General features: G+C 28.4%; 1 protein-coding gene and 1 pseudogene across 2 annotated transcripts; one reads left to right on the top strand and one right to left on the bottom strand.

Annotated features, from left to right (window-relative positions):
* Window positions 1-7,363: 7,363 nt before the first annotated feature.
* LOC110266810 (uncharacterized) lies at window positions 7,364-17,223 on the bottom strand (annotated as a pseudogene).
* LOC107619431 (uncharacterized) lies at window positions 17,182-21,385 on the top strand. Of its 2 annotated transcripts, none has more exons than XM_016321722.3 (9): window positions 17,182-17,508; window positions 18,485-19,012; window positions 19,191-19,256; window positions 19,389-19,555; window positions 19,661-19,814; window positions 19,901-19,982; window positions 20,087-20,445; window positions 20,550-20,654; window positions 20,855-21,385. In XM_016321722.3, exons 1-9 carry the CDS (start codon window positions 17,362-17,364, stop codon window positions 21,200-21,202), a joined length of 1,956 nt encoding a protein of 651 aa, XP_016177208.1. In that variant the 5' UTR covers window positions 17,182-17,361; the 3' UTR covers window positions 21,203-21,385. The 2 variants fall into 2 exon arrangements, with proteins under 2 accessions (XP_016177208.1, XP_016177207.1); XM_016321721.3 differs by having other exon boundaries at window positions 17,291-17,508; window positions 19,658-19,814.
* The last annotated feature ends 3,338 nt before the right edge of the window (window positions 21,386-24,723 follow it).

Below are 24,723 nucleotides of genomic sequence, written 5' to 3'. Positions count from 1 at the left end.
CTTCTAGGCTTGGATTTCTGTCTATTGAAGTTTTAGGATTACCTAGAGGATTCGTGTAGTCTTTACATTGTCTTTGCTTTGAAAATGTTACCCTTACTAAGAACTCTGAAAGGGATGATATTCTCACCCGTTTTGAAAATTTTCACTTTACAGGTATTAGACGTGATGCACCTCGTTGAAAGTGTATAATCTATTTTTGGAAAGCGAAGATTTCTTTTGTGTTTTATATTCTGTACTTAGATTATATATATATATATATATATATATATATATATATATATATATATATATATTCTCCACTTTTATATATTAACTAGTACATCCCTCTTAGAGGTTGATTATGGAGAAACAGGATTTATGTTTATATTTTTGTCATACTTTTGGAATTGTATATTATTGTCTAATCAGCTTTTTTTTCGCAAGTCGAGACTAGTACTATTTATGTATTTATATATATATATATATATATATATATATATATATCCTTATCGCTTTTATTTTTTCGGTTATGCGCGTTTATTCTCATCGTTTCGCGAGGGATACGGACTTGTTTTAATTATTCTTTTTACGGGCTCCTAGTTAACATATATTTTTTTAAATACTATGTATATATTTTGTTTTTAGATGTCGTAATATCTCACTACCTTTGATTTACGACCTAAGCATAAAGCTCTGAGTGGTAGGGTGTTACATATATAGTATGAGATTTGTTACTGATTTTAAATTTGAATATTTCAAATTTATGAATCATATCATAACTTAATTTAAAACAGAATCAGTTAGGATCTCATCCAAATTTAGAATTCAAATTTAGAAATAGAATAACTAATTATTCTCAAATCTCATTTAATATTCTCAATTATCATATTACTATTATATTTTTGGTGCTAGTAAAGAATACAATAATATTCTATTTAAATTAATATAATTATTTATTTGATCAAATCAAAATAATAATTAAATAATTATACAGCAAAGATTAGAACACTCGTTAGTGTGTGACTCCATATGTTCAATACTAAGCGGGTAGTAAATTAGTCATACTAAATTTACTAATTAAAGTTGGCGTCTAGCAACATTGCTTAACGACCTGATACTATGAAGCAATATATTTTTACTAAGAACCCGAGAAGAACATAAAGTATAATTTCTTCAATCTTTTTAGCTCTTGGTTAACTCATAGAGTATGTTTAATTGCCAAAACTCTAACTTGTTACCATTATTATAATGAACTGTGAATGACCTAAGAAACTCATTTCTTCATTCATTCAATCTCCTTGTCCAATGTTTTATTTATCTCAGTCAATATAATCATATAGCTCAAACTCTTTACCGAGAGTTGACGGATTCTTTATTGACTAATAATTAATTCTACAAGTATTTAAATCATATCTGATATCCATTCAACTAGCACCTTAGGGTATTATGTGTCCAAAATCAAAGTATAATAAATACATTGTTAATTATTATGACAATCGCAGGTTAAAGGAAATTCTATTACTATGTTCATCTTGAGAATATCCTATTGACAAATATGCGGTAATTATAACTATTAGAATTTCTCAAAGTGAGTCAGTTCAATGGTCATATCTCTATATGCACCATCTATATATATAATTTAATGAATGAGATCTATTAATTTTTATCTAATGAAAACCATTATATATATATATATATATATATATATATATATATTGATCTTTTCGGATTATTAATGTCCTTTTAATAATCATATGACCAAAAACAATTTAAATTAAATTATAAAAAATTTATCTCTCAATATTATAATCACTATTACAATGATAAATCTATAAATTTAATTAAGGACCTTATTATATTAATTAAACTTTTTAATATAATAACAATAATAAATTATTTAACACATAATAGATTAAATTGTAATTATACTATTTATTTTCAACAATCTTAACTCACAATTAAAGTCAGAACCAAAATAAATAAGCTCAGTCCACAAAATTCAAAAGAGTCTAAAAGATTTATTATGATTACTAAGCTACTCGATTTGTCTAGAGCCTGGATTCCTTGATCCAAGTCCGACCCAACTTGGGCAAGAAGAATGGCTTTAACTACAGTAACATACCCGTTTATAAACTTGTCTACTATTTAAAATGTTCGATAACAATAATTTCTTAAATATTGAAAAATAACTACTCACTATATAGGTATAAGAGTTCTAGAGTGATGATCAAATCACCATCCCACTTATATAAATATTTCATGAAATACAGTATCTTTCAAATTCTATTTTACAAAAATCTCTTTACAACTCTTATTAATTTAACTATCGGAATTACTTGTAAATATCACTCACTTTCCTCACTTAAAAATCTCGGATAATTTTATATCGATTAAAAAAGATATTAGAACCTTCATAAAAAGAAACCTCAATCTTATATCTAGACTAAAATTACATTAGTTTTAAATAACTCTTGAAACAATAAAATTTAAAAAATTAGAACTAATATATATTAAATAAAATATTAACCTTAAAAAAATTATCCGTAAAAAAGTGTCGTGTTGACCGGTTGATCCCGTTATGTGTACCGTAATAACAGTGTTATTGGTGAGAACATGAACGTATCCGTCACGTTGGTCCCTTCTTCGGAGAGCGTATTACGTGCACTCTATGCTAATGAATAATGAATGATCTTTCTGTCATTCTTCCAAATCTGCTTAATTATTTCTAAATCTCGTTTTGGCGTTTATCATTTCTGTTTTATAGCATATTAGCATCTAACGAAACAACAATATAATGTGCTTCTATTCAAATAGTTTGCTGGGTACTTAGATATGACAAGATATATATAGATTATTGGGTTCTTTTTCCTAACAGGTGTCTTTAAGGTATTGACTAAGGTCATTACAAATAAGTTTTTTAAAAAAATTTCTTTCTTAATAAATATATTATAAGTACGTTAAAATATTTAATTATTTAAATTTTTTTCCATATTTTTTTCTGTTAAACATCTTAACTAGTACCTACTCACACACTTGTTAGTAGTATTTCTTTTAAAAATACACTTGATATTTTATTTGTAATTTTGTTCTTAATATTTTTTAAAATTGTGATATTGACCTTATAATCTAAATCTATTAAATTATTATTTGGTTAAAAAATATTTTAAACAAGTAGTAAAAAGAAATTTTTTTACTAAAACTAATTTTTTTAATTTTCAATATATTTTTAATAAATTAATATATTAGAAACTTTATTATTCTTAGAGTAAAACCTCACCCCATGGTCAATGCTTAATAATTTTGCAAAATTCCTTTTCGCCCTTTAACAAAAGCATAATCCCATCGCGATCCTTATCCATAATTTTCGTCAAACATTCTAGCCATTCTGTCAAAGTCTTTGTTAATAAAAAGAGTATAACTCCAACTCGGCCCCTAATAATCACCAATATCTATTACCATTCTCTGCATTTTCTCTTTCTTCTCTCCACCATTTTTGTCCCCATCATCACTAACATCCACCACCATTCTTTGCTTTTGCTGCACCACTCCACTACCATCATTCTTCTTCTTTTTGACCGAACCAAAACCACGAAGCCAGATCGCTCCCTCTACTTCTCTGTTCACCATCAGTAATTCCAACGCTGCCATGGCTATCCTATTTCCCTTTTTCTTCTCCTTATCCTCACAATCCTTCTCTCACTAGCTTGCTCTTGTCTCTATTTGGTTTCACACTAAATTTTAAATCTACATCCGAAGTAGAGAGAACTTTACATCAAATAAATTAAAATACCGACACACCCCATAATCATCAATCACGCTTTCACATAAAAATTGATACTTTAAGTAAATATCCATACTCAATCATTAAAATTTAGAAAAGTATAACTCGTAAGACTATATCTCAAACCAAATTCAAGTATTTAAACAGATAAAATTACTCAATTAAAAGGAAGTGACAGTGGGTTGGCGCAGCGAAGGAGGAGGAGGAGGAGGAGGAGGAGGAGGTGGCAGTGGGTTGGTGCAACGAGAACAGAGAATGCTAGTGGATGTTGGTGATGTTGGTGGCCGAAAATGATGTTGAGGAAAAGGAGAGAAGAGAGTTGGCATGGTGGTGTTCTGGTTCGTCAAGAGGAGGAGAGGAGAAAAGAGAAGAAGAAGAGGGGCGATTTGTCCGATTAAATTGTTGACTTAACAATCATCCATTAGCTATAGACGGAGACATTCATAGAAGAGTTATAAGGTCTCGCGGAGTTAATTGTTTGGAGTCGCGATGGGATTATACTTTTGTTAAGGGACAGAAAGGAATTTGGTGAAATTGTTAGGGGTCGGGATAAAGTTTCGCTCTTATTCTTACCTACTTATTACCTCTTTAGGTAACCAGATGACTTACTACATATGTACACGTTGTGTAAGAAATTAAGGATTGAATATGGGATTAGGAGTAGTAACATAATACATCCACTCTATTCTTTTCTGTTTTTTTTTTTTTTTTGGACAAATTATACTCTAACGTAAACACACACACAACCTCCCCCCTCCTCCCTCTTTTTATGGATTCTATGCCTATTTGTTACTCTCACCTAAGATTTGAATGCAAAATATATTAGAGGATTATCAAAATTTATTGTATTTGATCGTTAATTAGTTATTATTAAACTAAAAATATTAGATTGATGGCTAAAAATAATGGCCAAAAACAATAAATTCTAATTAATTTTTTAGTATTTTTCTTTGAACCCAATGCGCTTTTCAAAAAAAGTATACATATATGATATTCCATCCCTATTTGATTGGGGCAAATAATTATTTGACTCTGCGTGAAGTGAATTTTTATTGGAGTGAATTGGGTTGAATTTGAGATATTTTTACTTGTCCTAATACAAATAATATATATATATATATATATATATATATATAGATTATATAACTTATCTTTTAATTTAATTTACATTTGAATGATGTTTAAATTTTACTATCCATAGAACAAGTATTATATAGGATAAAATAGGATAAAAGTGGGGTCGAATAATGTAAAAATATATCTCTATACAAAGCATGATTTTGATATAGTATCTTTAAGTATGATAAAAAAAAAATAAGATAATTTTATCATCAAAATTTAGTGATTTTATATATAGTAGATATTTTTATTTTTTTATAAATGATAAAAAATATTTTTAAAAAAATAAAAAACTATAGAGATCAAAATTTGGTTTTTTGCATGTATGTTTTAAATATTTATTCAAATATTTTTTTAAAATTTTAAATCAAATATACAAATAAATTGCTAAATATTAAAATCATTTTAACAACAACAACAACGTCTTGTCCCACTAGATAGGATCGGCTATATGGATTAAACGACGTCATTGAGCTCTATTATGTATCATGTCTACAGAGAAATCATTTACATATAGATCTCATTTGACCACCTCATAAATGGTCTTCTTAGGTCTTTCTCTGCCTTTCACTCCTTATCCATCTTCCATCTCATCCACCCTCCTGATTGGGTGCTCTGTCGGTCTTTTTCTCACATGTTCAAACCACCTGAGATGCGATTCTACCATCTTTTCCACAATAGGTGCTACTCCAACTCTCTCTCTTATATCTTCGTTCCTTACTCTACCCAATCGTGTATGACCACTCATCCATCGCAACATCTTCATCTCTATTACACTTAACTTATGTTCGTACTTTTCTTTGGCCGCCCAACACTCTGTATGTTAAAGCATAGCCGGTCTGATAACAGTGCGATAGAATTTACTTTTAAGTTTGATAAAATTCCACTTTCCTCCCCTACGAGATGCTAAAATGACACTCCCCTCCCCTTTATTTTATAAATGTATATTCCCCTCCCTTCTAACTTTTAAAAAATCTCCTCTTTAATCTATTTTAAATTTTTTTTGTTAACTAATATTAACTTTATCCATTTTTTAAGAAAAAATAAATTATTTTTTGAAAAAATACCCATTAGCAAAAATTTTATTTTTTATTATTAAATTTTGCTTACCAAAATACCCTTTAATAAATTATTTTTTTATTGATTAAATTATATTTTTATTAAAATACTTTTAAAAAAATTAATAATTAAATTATTTTTTCTAAGATACCTACCCTTCAATAATTTTTTAATTATTAAATTGTGATTTTACCAAAATTTTTGTTAACAATTATTTTTATATTTTACTATTAATTTTTTTATATCAATATATATTATTTTAACATTAAATAAAAAATCTTACCACTATTAATATATATAACAATTAATATATATTGATATTGAAAAATAATCTTACTAAAATTTTTATTTAATGTTAAAATAATATATATAGATATCGAAGAATTAATAGTAAAATATAAAAAAAAGTGTTAATGAAAATTTTGGTAAAATTATAATTTAATAATTAAAAAATTATTGAAGGGTATTTTAAAAAAAAATAATATAATTATTAAATTTTTTAAAAAATATAATTTAATCAATAAAAGAATAATTTATTAAATAATATTTTGGTAAGCAAAATTTAATGATTAAAAATAAAATTTTTGTTAATGGGTATTTTTTAAAAAAATAATTAATTTTTTTCTAAAAAATGGATAAAGTTAACATTAGTTAACACAAAAAGTTTAAAATGGATTAAAGATGAAGTTTTTTAAAAGATAGAAGGGAGGAAAATGTATATTTATAAAATAGAGGGGGAGGGGAGTGTCATTTTAGCATCTCACAGGAGAGTGGAGTGAAATTTTCTCTTTAAGTTTTAAAGGCACTTTTTTGTCACATATAAAACCAAACGCACTCCACCATTTTGACTAACCTACTTAAATTCTATGATTTACATCCTGTTCAGTCTCTTCATTATCCTGTATTATATTTGAGATTATATAACTTATTTTTTAATTTAATTTATATTTAAATGATGTTCAAATTTTACTATCAATAGAACAAATATTATATAAGATAAAATAGGATAAAAGTGGGGTCGAATAAGCTAAAAACCTAGCTCTATGCGAAGCATAAGTTTGATATAGTTTCTTTAAGTACGATTAAAAAAAAAAGATAATTTTATCATTAAAATTTAGTGATTTTATATATAGTAGATATTTTTATTTTTTTTATAAATGATAAAAAATATTTAAAAAAATGAAAAATCATAGAAATCAAAATTTGGTTTTTTGCATGTATGTTTTAAATATTTATTCAAATATTTTTTTTAAATTTCACATCAAATATACAAATAAATTGCTAAATATTAAAATCATTTGTCTCATACAACAATAACAACAACAAAGTCTTGTTCCACTAGACGGGGTCGACTACATGGATCAAACGACGTCGTTGAATTCTATCATGTATCATGTCTATAGAAAAATTGTTTATATATGGATCTCATTTGACCACCTCATGGATGGTCTTCCTAGGTCTTCCTCTGCCTTTCACTCCTTATCCATCTTCCATCTCATCTACCCTCCTGATTGGGTGATATATCGGTCTTTTTCTCACATATCCAAACCACCTGAGAAGCGATTCTACCATCTTTTCCACAATAGGTGCTACTCCAACTCTCTCTCTTATATTTTCGTTCCTTATTCTATCCAATTGTGTATGACCACTCATCCATTTCAACATTTTCATCTCTGCCATGCTTAACTTATGTTCGTACTCTCCTTTGGCCGCCCAACACTCTGTACCTTAAATCATAACCGGTCTAATAGCAGTGCGATAGAATTTACTTTTAAGTTTTAAAAGCACTTTTTTGTCACATATAAAACCAAATGCACTCCACTATTTTGACCAACCTACTTGAATATTATGATTTACATCCTGTTCAATCTCTCTATTATCATGTATGATGCACCCAAGATACTTAAAACTTTTAACTTTTTGTAGGATATTTTCTCCAATCTTCACCTTTGTATTAGGGTTTTTTCTTCGACGGCCGAACTTACATTCCATATATTCCATCTTACTACGGCTTATGAGCATACCATACACTTCTAGAGCTTCTCAGCATAAATCCAACTTCTTATTTAGGTCTTCTCTTGACTCTCCTATAAGGATGATATCATCGACAAAAAGCATGCACCATGGCACATGCTCTTGGATATGCTCTGTGAGTACTTCCAAGACTAATGTGAAAAAGTATGGACTTAAGGAGGATCCCTATTGTAATCCTATACTAATAGAAAATTCCTCTGTCACACCATCTTGAGTCTTCACCCTAGTTGTAACTCCATCATACATGTCTTTAATTGCACGAATATATACAATCCTTATTCTCTTCTTTTCCAAAACTTTCTATAAGACCTCCCTTGGCACCTTATCGTATGTTTTTTCCAAATTAATAAACACCATATGTAGATTCTTTTTATTACTACGATATCTCTCTATCATCCTTCTTAATAGGTATGTAACTTTAGTAGTGGATCTTCCTGGCATAAAACCAAATTAGTTCTCTGTTACTTGTGTCTTTTGTCTCAACCTCCATTCTATCACCTTTTTCCATAACTTCATGATATGGCTCATGAGTTTGATCCTTCTATAGTTTTCGCAACTCTGTATATACCTCTTATTCTTGTAGATAGGTATCAAGATGCTCTTTCTCTACTCATCTATCATCTTCTTTGACCTTAAAATTTCATTAAAAAGTTTGGTTAACTAACTGATACCTTTCTCTCCAAGGCCCTTCCAAAATTCAATCGGAATATTATCGAGTCTTACTGCCTTGCATTTTTCATCTGCTTTAGATCCTCTTTTACCTCGAAGTTTCGAATCCTTCGATAATAGTCAAAATTTTGATCTTCTTCCCTCATGCATAATTGACCAAAGCTCGAAAAAGTCTTCTATCCTTTATTAAATAACTTGTAGAAGCAGCTTTTCTACCTTTTATTGATCTTCTCATCTTGAGCCAAAACCTCTCCATCTTTATCCTTTATGCACTTAACCTGATCTAAATTTCTCGTTCTTCTTTCATGGCTCTTTTCGATTCTATATATGCCTTTTTCTTCTTTCTTCGTGCCTAAAGACTGGTAGAGACCTCATATGCTCTTATTCTTGCTTCACTTACAGCCACTTTTATCTCTTTCTTAGTCACCTTATATTTTTTCCAATTATCTGCATTGTGAAACAAAGACCACTCTTTAAAGCACTCCCTTTTTACCTTTATCTTTTCTTGTACACTCGCATTCCACCATCAAAATTCCTTGTCTCTTGGTCTTATCACTCTAGATTCACCAAAAATTTTCTTTTGTTGTTCTTCTAATAACTTCTACCATCTCCCTCCGCATCTCCTCCGCGCTTCCATCCCCTTCCCACTTTACCTCTTCTCCTACCCTTATGAAGTTTCTTTATTCCTCACCTTTCATTCGCCACCACTTCGTCCTTGGATTCTTCATATGATGTCTTTTTCTCAATTTTTATTCAACGCGAAAATCCATGACGAGCATCCTATGTTGTTTTGTTAAACTCTCTCCCGAAATAATTTTACAATTAATACAAAATTTCTGATCGACTCTCCTCAACAAGAAAAAGTCAATTTGAGAGCTTGTCATGCCACTTTTATAGGTTATAAGGTGTTCGTCTCTCTTTTTAAAGCATGTATTTGCGATGAGAAGGTCAAAAGTTGAGGAAAAGTCTAAAATAGTTTTACCCTCGGTATTGACTACCCCGAAACCATGTCCTCCATAAATACTTTCAAACCCAGTCACTTCTCTTCCAATATGGCCATTCAAATCTCCTCCTAAGAAAATATTTTCTCCCGAAGATATGTCTTGGACCAAACTCTCTAAATCTTCCCAAAACCTTATCTTGTGTTGTTCATCCGAACCCACTTGTGGTGCATAGGCACTGATCACATGAAAAGTACCTCTTTCCACCACAAGTTTGATAGAGATGATCGATCACCTACCCTCTTGACATCTACTATGTCCTTCTTCCACTGTTTGTCCACGATAATACCTATCACATTCCTATTCTTCGCCTTTCCTGTATACCAAAATTTGAACCCAAAGGTATCCAACTCCATAGCCTTCGCGCCGACCCATTTTGTTTCTTGTATGTACATGATGTTAATCTTTCTCCTTGTTGTGATATCGACCACCTCCATGAATTTTCCTGTTAGAGTACTTATATTTCATGTCTCAAATCTCAATCTTCTGGCGCTCCGAACTTTACCTTTACCTTTTTCTTTGTGAACTAGTTTATATACCCTCGCTCATTCACGAAAACACGGGAATCCTTACTCATTTAACATTATACCCGAGCACCAATGCAGCGGCTCTTGCTCATTTGATACTGTACACGAGACATACAGTGCATTGCTTCCGGACAACGATCTAACTTTAGCGCAATAACGTCTTTGATCCATGTCATGAAAATTTGACTAAGTATTTATATTAGCTGTCGAAGACCTAACATAACCCTCCTCCTTTATCCAAGTTTAGGATCAACTATGTATCGCAGGTGTAGTATAAAAGCAGATTTAATCATTTGTCTCATACATACATACATACATACATACATACATACATACATACATACATACATACATATTAGGGTTAAATATTGTTTTCGTCCCTAACGTCTTGGGTCAAAATCAAAATCGTCCCCAACCTTTTTTCGTTATTAAAATCATCCTCAATGTTCAAAAACGCTTTAAAATCATCTTTTCTCAAATTTTTGGACCAAAATACCCTCATCATCATCATTCTCCTCTTCACCTTCCTCACCCCACCACCTCCACTGCCACCAACATTACCACCACAACCACCACCAGCACCAGCACCAGCACCAACACCAACACCAACACCACCACCAACACCCAACCAACACCAACACCAAGAACACCAAACAACAGCAACAACACCAAACAACACCAAACCAAGAAGTAGAAATAGAAAGCTAGAAAGTAGAAACAAGAAAGCAGGAAAGCAAGAAAGCAGAAGCAAGATGCAGAAGCAGAAAGCGATACAGATGAGGCGGCGAGGCGGAGGCGGCGAGGCGGAGGCGGCGAGGCGGAGGCGGCGAGGCGGAGGCGGCGAGGCGGAGGCGGCGAGGCGGCGAGGTGGAGGCGACGAGGCGGCGGTAGTGGCTCACGTCTCCTCTCTCCCTCGCGATCCCCAACGACGACGGCCACGACGACGGCGACGGTGGCTCCAAGCTTCGCCGCCGCCGTCCCCCTCCCCCCTTTCCCCTTCCCCCACCTCCTCCCCGACACCCCTTCCCCCCACCCCCACCCCGCATCCTTTCCCCTCCCCCCCCCCCCCACACGCGTCCTTTCCCCTTTCTCCCTTCGCCGGCGCCGTCCCCCCTCCCCCCTTCCCCCTTCTCCCTTCCCCTCTCCCTTTTCCCTTCTCCCCTGCCCCCTCGCCCTTCCCCTTTTCCCTTCTCCCCTCTCCCCTCTCCCCTGCCCCCTCCCCTGTTTTCTTTTTTTTTTTATGATGATGAGGGTATTTTGGTCCAAGAATTCAAGAAAGGATGATTTTAAAGCGTTTTTGAACGTTGAGGATGATTTTAATAATGAAAAAATGTCGGGAACGATTTTGATTTTGACCCAAAACGTTAGGGATGAAAACAATATTTTTGTTTATTTTATCATATTTTAAAATAGTTAAAACATTTTTATTGTTAATAAATTTAAATAATACTTTTATTAATAACTTAGTAATTCAAATATACTTTTGGTGATTTTTTTAATGGTGAATCGGGTAGTTTTCTCAAATAATTTTCTTGTTTTAATCTAAAAATTTGTTTGAGTTTCATTAAGTTATTAAAAATAATTTTTTTCAATAAAAATATTTTTCCCTTCTTTTAGTGTCTTCAATAAATTTTTATAGTAAACTAAAAATATTAGAAAAACAAAATAAAAAATATTTTTTTAAAAAAACTTTATATCTTTTTGTAAAAAGATTTTTATTTTAAAAAATATTTTAACATAATAAATAAATAAAAATATTTTTATATTATACTCAAATTTAATTAATAAATAAACATATTTTTATATAAAATATTTAAACATCAAATTATAATTATTTTCTTAAAAATCTTTTAAAAAATTACTTTAAAAAAACTAGTTAAAAGAATATATTTTTTAATATACTTACCCAAACAAATCCTAATTATTTGCTCAAGTTACTATGACACATTGACATTGACTGGTGTGGTGTGTGAGAGTGAGAGTGTGAGCTCAAGAAAAATAGAAAAGGCAGGACATTGTAGTATATAGGCTTTGAAAATTCTAAGGTTTATGACTTGAGTTTTGTTATCTATCTGCTGCTACCGCCATCTATTATTCACTGACAATACCCCCGTGTTCGTCGCATGACTCGCATCTCCTCTGTTTTACCTTTTATTTTATTTTATTTTATTAGAGAAAAATATTAATGATTATCAAAATTTATTATTTTTAATTATTAATTTAATTTTTTTAATTTAATAATTTAATAATATATTTTATTTTATATTTTTAAATATTAATAATTGATTGATAATAAAAAATAATAAATTTTAATAATTATCTAATATTTTTTTATTTTATTTCCTTTCACTCTCTCCTATCTGCTACTTGTCCTATCCCTACTTCCTAGCTGATACTATATTACTAGTAGATTAAATAATCTATATTAAGATATGTCGCGTTCAAATTTTAAGAATAATGATAAAATTTGTTTCAAATAAAGTATATGAATGCTTTTATAAAGAAATATGATTTAGTAAGAAGTATGCGTGAAAATAAAATAATAATGGAAAACTAATATTTGTTGTATATTATGAATTAATTTTTTTTTTAATTTTCTAAAAATTTTTAGTGTTTTATACTTTTATCAACTATTATTGGTGATACAGTACAAATAAAATGGTGTGATCTCTTATTTGAGATGTTTTAGATGTAGATAATTTGATTAGTCTATCAAAATCAGCTCAACCCAATTTAATTAATTTTGAATTTATTGAATAATCAAATATAATCGGATATGACTTAGTTAAATCTTACTTTAATTGATTTAGATATCAATTTTATGATTGTAAAATCCAAATTAACTCAATTACTCGATTAGTTTTATATTATATTTTAAAAGATAAAATATATATACAAACTTTTTAACGTGTTTAAACTTAATAACTTATATACTTGCTACTTACCAGTTTATTTTATGATACTCAAAGACTTAATAACTTATGTTTTGTGGTTTATTTTGTAATTTTTTTTGTTAAAATTTAAAGATATAAAGTTTGCCAAATTATAAATATTAGATAATATTTATTTGATTATAAATTTAATGATGTATTGTAGTTTTTTTTTTTACTATTACATATTTATATAATTTCCCCTCGTTTTCTTTTTTTTTTTTTGTAATTTTTTTAAAATTTAATTTTCAATAGAGTACTTGATTATCCAAATCGGTTTATCACGGATTTAATTGGTTTGAATTGAATCGAATTCATTTATAAAAAAAATCTCATCCAATTTAACTCAAACCAAATTAATTAAATTTCATGAGTTCGATTTTTTTTTTTTTCTGAACCCTAACTCCCTACTCCTAACATGAGCTATTTCTATTACTCATGTTGAAAATTAAGATTAATATAAAAGAATTTTGCTAGAGTGCATGCTAAGATTATTTAATATAAAAAATATGAAAAAGTATATGAACTAAGAAGTGATCAGCCAAAAAATAAATAATTTAATTAATTTATAATTATATTTAATTAATTTTATTTGTTTTTAATTTATAATATTTGATATTAATTACTTCTCACTCTAAATTAAAATTCTGAATAATACGTTAGAGAAATAGGGGTAGAAATCATGAAACTTCCAATAATTCCGATTCTTAGTATATAAAAAAATTTATAAAATATATAAAAAATATCCATTTAGTATATAAAAAAGAAATATTCTGATACTTAGTAAAAGAAACATCCTAATACCTAGTATAAACACCATTTATATAAAAATTTTAAATTCACCCAAAAATATTTAACTAGTTTTTAGCTAATACTCTCTTAGATCCTAGCATTATTGAAAAAATATATATCTCCTGAGAAAGTAATAAATCTAGTGTTGGTTTAATTTATTTGAACTAGCTGAAGAGTTACTTTTTTAAGAAAATAAAGAAATCTGCTGTAATAAAACACTTGACCTTTTTGAGGTAAACAAGACCATCCCATTTCCCAAAACTAAAAAGAATTTCCACAAAACAAAGCTTAACACACTTCCCCAAAGAACCTTGAAAATAGACATTTCTAGATCTACATCCCACCTTGAGACTTGGGTGAACCAGCACAGAGAAAATCACAAATAAAAAATCCATCAATCCCTAATCATATTACTGTTTAAAATTTAGATCCTTTAAATTTTAAATTTGTATTTCAGAGGATAAAATATAATTTTTTATTTTTAAATAATTTCTTTTTCATATTTATTCTTAATTCCATTTATAAGATAAATGGTAAGAGATCACATTTTACTCTCTATAATAAAATTCAAACTTTAGAAAATACAAATCCTACTATTTACAAGTAATTAAAATAGTATTTAAAGAAGTAATAAAAGAAAAATTTTTATTATTAGCCTAACTATTCAAACGTTTAACATAAAAACATACCTGGACTTAATATAAAATAGCAAAAAATTATTCTAAAAATATTGGTTAAAAAAAAAGAAAATAAATATAATTTAAATTTTTAATGTTTCAATACATAAAAACTTAAAATTAGATTTAATTTATATCTTCTATTAAAATTATTTATATATGATATTCTTAATTAATGTTTTAATTTTAAGATATTTATTAGTAAGATGCTGTAAAATATAAGGGTGTGTCAATGAATGATTACATAAAAAACTTAAAATTAGATTTAATACCCTCATTTCAAACAAACTCAAATGCTCCCACACTAAAATAAAAAACAACAAACCTAAACATTCCTAAGTACCCATAATATATAGTATATTTAATATAAAAGTTTAATTAAAAATCAAATTAATATTTTCATAATATATCTATTAAAAAATTTAAATTTTTGTTATAAATAATTTCATTTAATAATCTGATACAAATTTTTCTAAAAAAAACTTTAGCTACCACAAATTAAAATATCGGTCTATCCTTCTCTGTTGACACTCCCCCTTCAATAGTCACATTCCATGATTTTACATCACTAGTTAATGTTTGTTAAGCTTATCCATCCAGTACATACAAATATGTTTTTAGTAGTGTGGTAATATCACTAGTGCCTTTAAATTTGTTTCTGTTTCTACTTTTTAAAATTTTATAGAATTGAATAGTGCGTCTCGTATTAGATAATAATTTATCGAAACGGATATTATTTATTTATTTTTATTAGATATAAATCTTATACTATTTATAATTTATAAATATCATTCGGCTTTTTTATTATGAATAAAAATTTTACTTCTTAAAAAGGAAAAAAATTCACTTGGGCCTAAACATGTTTGTCTAATGCTAGTTCTTCAATTTTGTAATATATATATCACTGTTCATATAGTTTATTTATACCTTAATACATGGGGTATTGTTAATGACACTCATTAAAAATGTTATAAATAGAGATATTATACTACGATTAAAGTTGAACAAAAACTATTGTAAATCATATTATTATTATTAGAATAAGCAATTTTTTTTTTTTTTGAAAAATTCTTACTACTATAGTATAAATCAATTTTTTCTTCACTATATTTATCTGCAATTTATTGTTTTCTTTATGTTCTTTTTTCTTTTCTACTTTATTAAAATATTTTAAAATAAATGGATGAGGAGTACAAAAATTTATTACTCCATATAAAATATGAAAAAATTAATTAATTAAGATACTCTCCAACTAAAAAAGTCCTTATCCATATTATATGTTGCTATAACCATTTGTGGATGAGCTTATAGTGATTATCTTATACATATTTTATTTGACTTTAAAATTTTATATTTAGTTTCTAACTTATTTCATTCTTTAATTATTATAATGCAAATTATATAATCACTACAACACACAAAGAAAATTGCGGTAATTTTTTTGAGATTTGCGGCGGTTTTAAACCACCGTATAACTACATTCCAACTGTTTTATAAACGGTATACTTTATCGTATAGGAATTAATGTTTGCGACAGTTTTTAACAACTGCTGATATAATCACCACAAAATAGGATTAAATTATTTTGCGATAGTTTGGAATCGTTGCAATGCGGTTAGCAGATTTTTTTTAAAAATTAAAGCCGTATATAAACTATCGCAATTCTAAATGCAGTTAAAAAAAAAAAAAAGTGTATTACAGAAGTTTATAATTCTCACAATGTTTACAATTATATTTTAAAAAAATTTTGGCTTCATAAAATTGTTCAATTATATTGTTTATACATCTATACAAACAAAAATTTTTCTGCTACAATTTTCAATAGCTGCAAATATTTGACAGAAACAGTAATATATACTTTCATTTGGTTAGAACATAAATACATTTAATTGTACTTAGATTTAAAAAAAAAAGAAAGAAAAACATATGCAATGCAATATTTTAATACACTTCTGGAAATAAAAAAAATTATTAATATTTTTTAATATATATATTAGTGGAATTTGTAGTAACCATTATTACAATAATTATGTTAGATATAAAATTTTGAAAATACTAAAACAATATTTCTAAAATTAAAATCACATTATTTTTTATATTTTTATAAGTTTTTTTAATTTTAATTTTTGAAATTATAAATATTTTTAAAATTATATAACCACTATCACTGCTGTTATAATATACATTAACATCATATCATATCATATCTTAATATCCCGTTTCATTGTCATATATAAAAATACAATAATATTCCAATTCACAAGAAATTAATTTGATGAAGTGACTATTTTTACGAAGATATTTTTCTGTAAAAATTATATTATAAATTATTAAATAATTTGGTATATTTTATTAAATATATTTAATTGAACTATCTAATAGTTTATAATATAAATTTTATATAAAAATATCTTTATTAAAATAACCATAATTGCATGAATTACAAAAAATAAAATAAAAAATAAAGTAATGTCTTAAGTGTTTTTTTTCAGAATGACAAGAATCATGTAAGTATGTGTGTACTTATATGTATGTATAGATATATGTATATGTATGTGTGTTAGTTGGGAGTGATTTGGAATTGAAAGAGGCCATCTTTTCATGTCTTAGCTTACTGACATTGATATTGATAGTTGATACATCATTTGGGTCCATCTACTTCTTCATCTTTTTCTTTCTCTCCATTTCTTATTCATCCTTGTCAACTCAATAAATAACACTAACTACTACTACTACCACTTACTACTTATTATTAAAGAAGGAGAAACAGATAGATAGAGAAAGAAAGAGATAATGGGGTCTTTGGCAATGGTAGCTGAAAGTGAAGCAAAGAAGAAGAAAGGAGCAATGTGGTTGTATCCAAAGGTTTTGGGTTTCAATCCTTCTCAAAGATGGGGTCACTCTGCTTGCTTCTCCAATTCCCTTATGTATATCTTTGGGGTATTATTTTATTACTAATTACTACTGAGAAAGTGCTTTTGTGTCATTTAATGATGTCTGAAAAGTTTTCATAATCTTAAGTAGTACTATTACTTAGTTAAACTTGTCTCAAGTTCTGCTTTTCAATCTTTGTTTATTTTAATTTTTTTTTATTCGCTATCTTTGGCTAATAACCAAACACACTTTCTTCTCTGAATTTTAGTTTTTTCCCTCATTCATCTCATCACCTATGTTTTATTTATTTCTTTCTGTAATTAGTGGGGACAATGCTTGTTTTTTTGACAATCATCTTTCTGCTTTCTTAATATAGAAAAAATCACATTTTTTTGTTGTTGTTCTTGCTCTTCTTCTCTCCTTGTGTTATGCTTCAAAACTTCCAGAACATGCACTTGAATAGAAACATTCTTCCATTCCTTTGAAATCTGAGAACTTCATTTTCTTATTTCTTTTTTTTTTTCTTTTTTGGGTGAAAAAAGTTCTGAGGAATATCTATCTTAATTAATTACTTTGATGTCTCTTCACTCTTGTTTCATGTTGATTAGTTTTAATTATTGCAAAACTCCCATTTTATCATTTTAAGCAAGATTAACCTTCTTAAAGTCAGTTTTAGCTTAGTTTTTAATTATTCGAAAACTCTTATTTTATCAGTTTAATGTTAGTAAAGTTATTTTATCTTAGGTAATTACTTTCTTAATTAGGTGTCTCTTGATGGTTAATTAGTTTCAAGTATAAATTGCAGAATCTCTAATTTTATCATGTTAAGAATTACTTGATTAACTGAAAGAAATAACTCTTATTAAGAAAATGCATGAATATTATTCTAAATTTCTAATTTCCATTCTGTTTATTTGATCAATACTTGATATGATTCAAGTCTTGTACTTTGGTTACACTGCCTTGAAGGCTTACTAACCGTTGTTGAAAAGTTTATGTTTAGAAATGATTATAATTATGGTATGTTTTGACACATTTTCAGGGCTGTTGTGGGGGGCTGCATTTCAGCGATGTTGTGTGTTTAGACCTCGAGAAAATGGCCTGGAGCAAGCTCGCCACCACAGGCGAAAAGCCGGGACCTAGAGATAGCCACAGTGCTGTTCTTGTTGGGAACAAGATGATTGTGTTTGGTGGCACAGATGGCTTCAAGAAGGTAAATGACACTCACATCCTCGACCTTGTCACGAAAGAGTGGATTCGGCCAATGTGTCATGGGACTCCTCCTTCGCCGAGGGAGAGTCACACTGCCACTCTTGTTGGTGACAAGAGGATAGTTATCTTTGGTGGTAGCGGTGAAGGCGAGGCAAACTACTTGAATGATTTGCACATTCTAGACCTTAGAACAATGAAATGGAGTTCGCCTTTGTTGAAAGGCGAATTCCCTGTCCCCAGGGATAGTCACACAACTCTTGCAATAGGCAACAAGCTTGTTGTGTATGGCGGAGATTGCGGCGATCACTATCATGGGGATCTTAGTATGCTTGATATGGAAACAATGACTTGGTCAAAGGTATCCTCCTAACTACTAAATGAATTCCAACAGAGTGTAAATATCAAATTTGTGTGTCATTTAGTATTTAGCAATATTTTTAGGATGCAATATCTTTATATTATACAAAATTGCAATTCATGTTTTTCAACTTCATGGGTCTTAATGGTTTTTCCTTAAATTTGCAATTCAATTCTAGTTGAAAATTCAAGGTTCTTCACCAGGAGTAAGGGCTGGTCATGCCGCCGTGAATATCGGTACCAAGGTAAGTTCTTCTACATCCTTTTTTCTTTCTTTCTTTAAAATATTTAGTTATGAATATTTCCATTTTCATCAAGACTTATTAATAAATGTATGATACTCTTAACTAAGCAAATGAACACTACATACTTTATAGGTGTACATCATTGGAGGAGTAGGAGATAACCGTTATTATAATGACATTTGGGTCTTTGATATCTGCACTTGTTCGTGGACTCAACTCGATGCTGGTGGTCAACAGCCGCAAGGGCGGTTTTCTCATACGGCCATTGTCATGGACATGGACATTGCCATGTTTGGCGGGTAGTTTCCTTGTGAACTAATTAACTAACCCTATCCTACTTTATAAACATGACAAATTTTACACTTCACTTTCTATATCCTTTGGTTAATATGATCTTATAGCAGGTGTGGAGAAGACGAACGTCCTCTAAATGAATTGTTAGTATTGCAGCTTGGAGGGGAGCATCCGATCGGACGCCATAACATTTCGATGTGCAAAGTTTTTGGAACTTACTGGAATCAAGAAAAGAGGACTATTCCAGAAGCAGATAACAACTTGGTACAGAATCTCGTTATGTACTTGTTCATGTAATAGTTTTATTTCTCTTACAAAATTTTGTACTAACCAATGTTTTTTCGAAGCAGAATATGCCACCAACAGAAGGACTAGGAAAATGGGGTTACGAACTAGTTTCGGAGAAAGCGCAGCCTTATCAGTTTGATTCAGGTGGGGTTAAGTTAAGACTTGTTTTTTAAGATCACATTTTGTGAGAAAAAGGACATTTCATCATTCAAGGACTAATTATTGACCCAAGATGCGATTCGATGCAGGTATTTTGCAACAGAAGAGAAGAAGAATTGCGGCTGCGAAGGTGTGGGATGTTGACTCAGAGCAAGAAGAGCATTCTCTTTCGCATTCGCAGCATTCTTCGCCATCTCAGTCCGATCAAGAACAGACCCCAGGTCAAAAGGTGAATGCATCCGTCATGGATTCGCAACGGTATCATTTGTTCAAACATATCAATAGAATTCCAAGCAATGAAAATGGCTTGAGTAATAAGAAATCTTTGAGTTTAAACAATGTCACACAAAGAAGTCCACAACCACCAGATCTTCATCTCCTAGATCATCAACAGAAACAAGCAGCCGCAGATCAGAAGCCGGTAGCGCGAGGACACGTTCAGCATCTGGTAGATCTTTTGCTTTCAAAATTTCAGAATTCAACTATGCTAACAAAATTTCCTTATCCTGTTTCATGTTACTTAGAGTTTTAGTCCTTTCTTTTCAATCCTAGATTGGCGCTGAAGTTCGAGGGAAGGTCGACGGAGCCTTCGATTCGGGGTTGCTCATGACTGCAACCGTGAATGGAAGAATTTTCAGAGGAGTGTTGTTTGCACCTGTTAGCTTCTCAACTCTGCTTACATTCTCACATTTTAATGCTTTAAATATCTTGAGTCTCTTATTACTTTTGGTGTACTAGTTTTTTATCCTCATCATTATAAATGTTTTAAAATATTTATTTATTTCATAAAAATATCAAACTTTAAACCTATTTTTTGTTGTGGTTCCCTAACAAATGTATTTGAAAATTGTTATCAGGGAGCAGGAACAAGCAGTGCTGAGCCAAATTGTTCTTTACCATGTTCATTTTCTTCACCTCATCATCAAACATTGATGAACACAAACCAAGTAGAGATTTTGAGGCATTATTCCAAGCAGGTAGCTAACAATAATAATAATAATAATAATAATAATAATAGTTCGCATGTAGAGAGTTATAATGGTAGGCAAGATCTAATAGCTACTAGACCATTTCCAATAATGAGAGGCACTAATAATGGATCATTATCCAGAGACCATAATAATAATAATAATAAAATGAGGAGTGATCTTCAAGGATTGGCTTTGACACTTGGAGGGCCTGCTAGTAGTGGCAACAATGCTTGAAAATTAGTGATTAATGATGAGGAGGGTAACTAATAAGGTTCATGTGATGTAAATTTTAGAAATAATTATTATTCCTTTGTACTTCTATGGTTTATTGAGTTTATGTGATCAACCATTATTTGTGTAGATGTTTTATTCACATTTTTTTAGTAATGAGCAAGTCTTTTTAATTTCTTGCCACCATATATTAGATATAAAAGTATTCATGTATTACTACTTAATTGCCTAAGTTTTTAGGAAAGATAATTTATGACATGATAACTAGTATATCTGTTTTTAATTTTTATAACTAAAGAATTTAGAGTAATTCATAACACATACAAGATACAAGTATACTATACACGTTCGGAAGATTAAATTAAATTTCATTCGTATATTACAAGATTTTTTTGTTGTAGAATGGGTATTGACAAGATAGGTACCTAATAATGGTCTAAAGTTTGGATAATTGAAATTGTTGTTATTATTAAACTATCCTTGACTGGATTGGAACCAATTTGAAGGATCGACAAAAGGAGAGCAAGTAATTAATTTCTTATCCATATAATTCTTTTGAATCATTGGCGGTTGACAGATGCTTAGTTTAGATTTATAGCAAATTAGTTCTTAATCCGCGTTAGAATAGAAGATAACGTGAAATATAAAAAAAAAAAAAAAATCTTATTTTTGTATTAAATATTATAATTAATATATTATACTATAAGTTTTATACACTACTTAATAAGTTATACGCTACATTTGTTATTTCTATGCTTATCTTAAAAATTTAGTTTTACTACTACCCTAATCGAAAATGTCACAAAGCAGTTATATATATATAGGGTGAAGTTTATAGTGGAGAAAATATTCTATTTGGTTCTTGAAATTATATTCAAGTTTTAATTTAGTTTTTAAAATTTTAATTGTTTTAATTTAGTCCTTAAATTTTTTAAATTTTAATCACGTTAGTTTTTGGATGGTTTTTACTTCAATTTTAAGGAGTAAATTGAAGTTTGAGTATAACTTTAAGAACCAAATTGAATATTTTCTCTTTATAATGACTGTTATTTCAGTAGTTGTGGTGATTATGTAATGTTGGCAACTTTTTTTATATATTTTTGTAAATTTTTAATTAAAAAATATTTTCAAATATTAAAAAAATATTATTTTAATTTAGCAACAGTTTTAAGTATTGTTAAAATTATATAATTATTGTAATCATTATAATAATATATAGGCCTCATCATGCACTTATATATAAATGATCTAATAATATACAATTATTTTTAAATAAAAATAGAAAAGTGAAATTCTATTGGATGAAGAAGAATAATACACAAGGATTCGAGAAAAACAAAAATAAATCATAAATATGTTCTTATTTTATCCAATTGTATGTTAATAATATTAACAATTAAGTTTTCTTCAAATAAACTCTAGTTTATTTGTCACAAGTTTTAAAATTATTCTGAATGGCAAATTTATTTCAGTTTTACTATTAAAGTTTGGGATATGTTTTACTTTTATTTCTACCATTTAAATCTATTAAATTATTAAATTATTGACGTTTTAATATTTTGATAGATAATTTTATCTTATATCTTAGAACTATTAAACAAGTCAGCCCTACCCATTTAGATTTAGTCCATTTAAATTTACTTTATTTATAGACCATAATTTTTTAATTCAAATTGTTTAAGATCATTCCAATTGGTTAAACAGGTTGGCCGTTTACTATTTTATTTTATTTTTTCAAAAAATATTTTGATAAAAAAATATTATTTTTAGATTAAAAATTTGAAACAAACAGTATTTTTTTCAGTTGATAGATCGAATTTTTGGGTCAGATCAAAGAAATATTGGTTAAAAATATTATTTTTAAAAAAATGAAAAAAAATAATCAGACCATCCATTTAACCCATAAACTAGCTTGTTTAACCCGTAATTTTTTCGGCTTTAATCTAAAATTTAAACAGACTTAATTTTAGAGTAAAATCTATTCGTTTAAACGAATAAATAGACTAATCAAATAAATTTAACCTATTTTAATGGTCTAATATATCTCTTATCTTTTTCTCAACCAACTCACTACTACGTGTGTGTTTGGAATACAGTTTGCAAACTGGAGTTTGCATAAAATTGATTTTGCAAACTTGATTTTAATAAAAAGTAAGTTTGTGTTAAAGTGATTTATGTTTGGTAATTTTTGTATCAAAATTGATTATAGTAAAATAAATGTTGTTTGGCTTGCACGAGTCAAAATCACTTTTAAATAAAAAATTACTAAAATGGACATCAATCTAAATAATTTTTTTATATTATTCTATTATTTTAATTTAGATATTTAAATAGATCTTATTAGTTAATTTTATAATAAAATTAATATTTACTTCCTAAAATAAAAATAACATATAAAAATAGATAAAATATATTTTTAAATAAAAATAAAAATAATATAAAAGTTCTTGATAATCTTTTTATATAGTATATTTTTAGTATTTTTAGTATTTTTTTAGTATATTATAATTTCTTACTATTATTATTATTTACAGTTAATTTTTTGTTTAATTTATTTTACCTAATAGAATTAATAAATCATATTATAAAAAGATAATAACAAACATAATACACAAAAATCACAATTATAAAAGTGTATAATGTCAAACAAACAATTGAAAAAAATAAAAATAATAAATAATAAAAAAATAGAGTTTATATAAATAGAAATAACAAGAATTGTATAAATAATACAATAACATACATAAAGGATAAGATTGGTAAAAGGTAAATAAATGATTAGTATCCATGGCTAAAAGCTCGTTAGAAAAACGCAGAAGCTACAAATAGTTGCTTCTTGTAAACCTGGTTTTGGTAGCAAAATCACTTCTGCGTTCATGAGAAAAAAATTTTGCCAAACCAAAAGTTGAAGCTTTCAAGAAGTTTAAACGTACTTCTTCCCTTACAACTATTTGGCGTTGCATATGAGTAGTGTTGAGTCAACTTTAATTAGATTCGGATTCAACCATAAATTAATTTAAAATAAATTAGATTAAATTGAATCACTTCGGTATAAAAATTTAAATAAAATTTTTTTAAAAAATTAAATTTAACAATATTATATTGTATTTATAAAAATATAAATTATTTTAAAATAAAAATAATATCATATAATATAAAAAATATTAATTAAAGCATAAAAATATATCTCATTACTTACTCTATTCTAAAATATATTTTTTATTATAAAATACAATTTCAAGTTGAATCAAATCAACTTGAAGTATGACCCGAACACAATCCAAAATCACATCGAATAAAAATGACAAAAACAAACTGTCTCGATAAAATATACTTTAAGTTCAAACTAGAATTCAGGTTGGGTTAGTTTTTTATCATTGCTAACTGTAGGTACCGCCACTATCCCTTCTCATCGCCATTGCCATCACCCACATTACCAACAATACAACACTTTTAGAACTGTCAATGAGTAGAGTAGGGTAGGATTTAAATTCTATTTTAACTCTACCTAGGAATTTAAAATT

Source organism: Arachis ipaensis, chromosome B9 (genome assembly GCF_059453495.1).
Source record: "Arachis ipaensis isolate K30076 ecotype BB chromosome B9, ASM5945349v1, whole genome shotgun sequence".
NCBI classification, from domain to species: Eukaryota; Viridiplantae; Streptophyta; class Magnoliopsida; order Fabales; family Fabaceae; genus Arachis; species Arachis ipaensis.
Note: the sequence above shows the minus strand (reverse complement) of the source record. Positions and strands in the feature narration are given on the sequence as shown.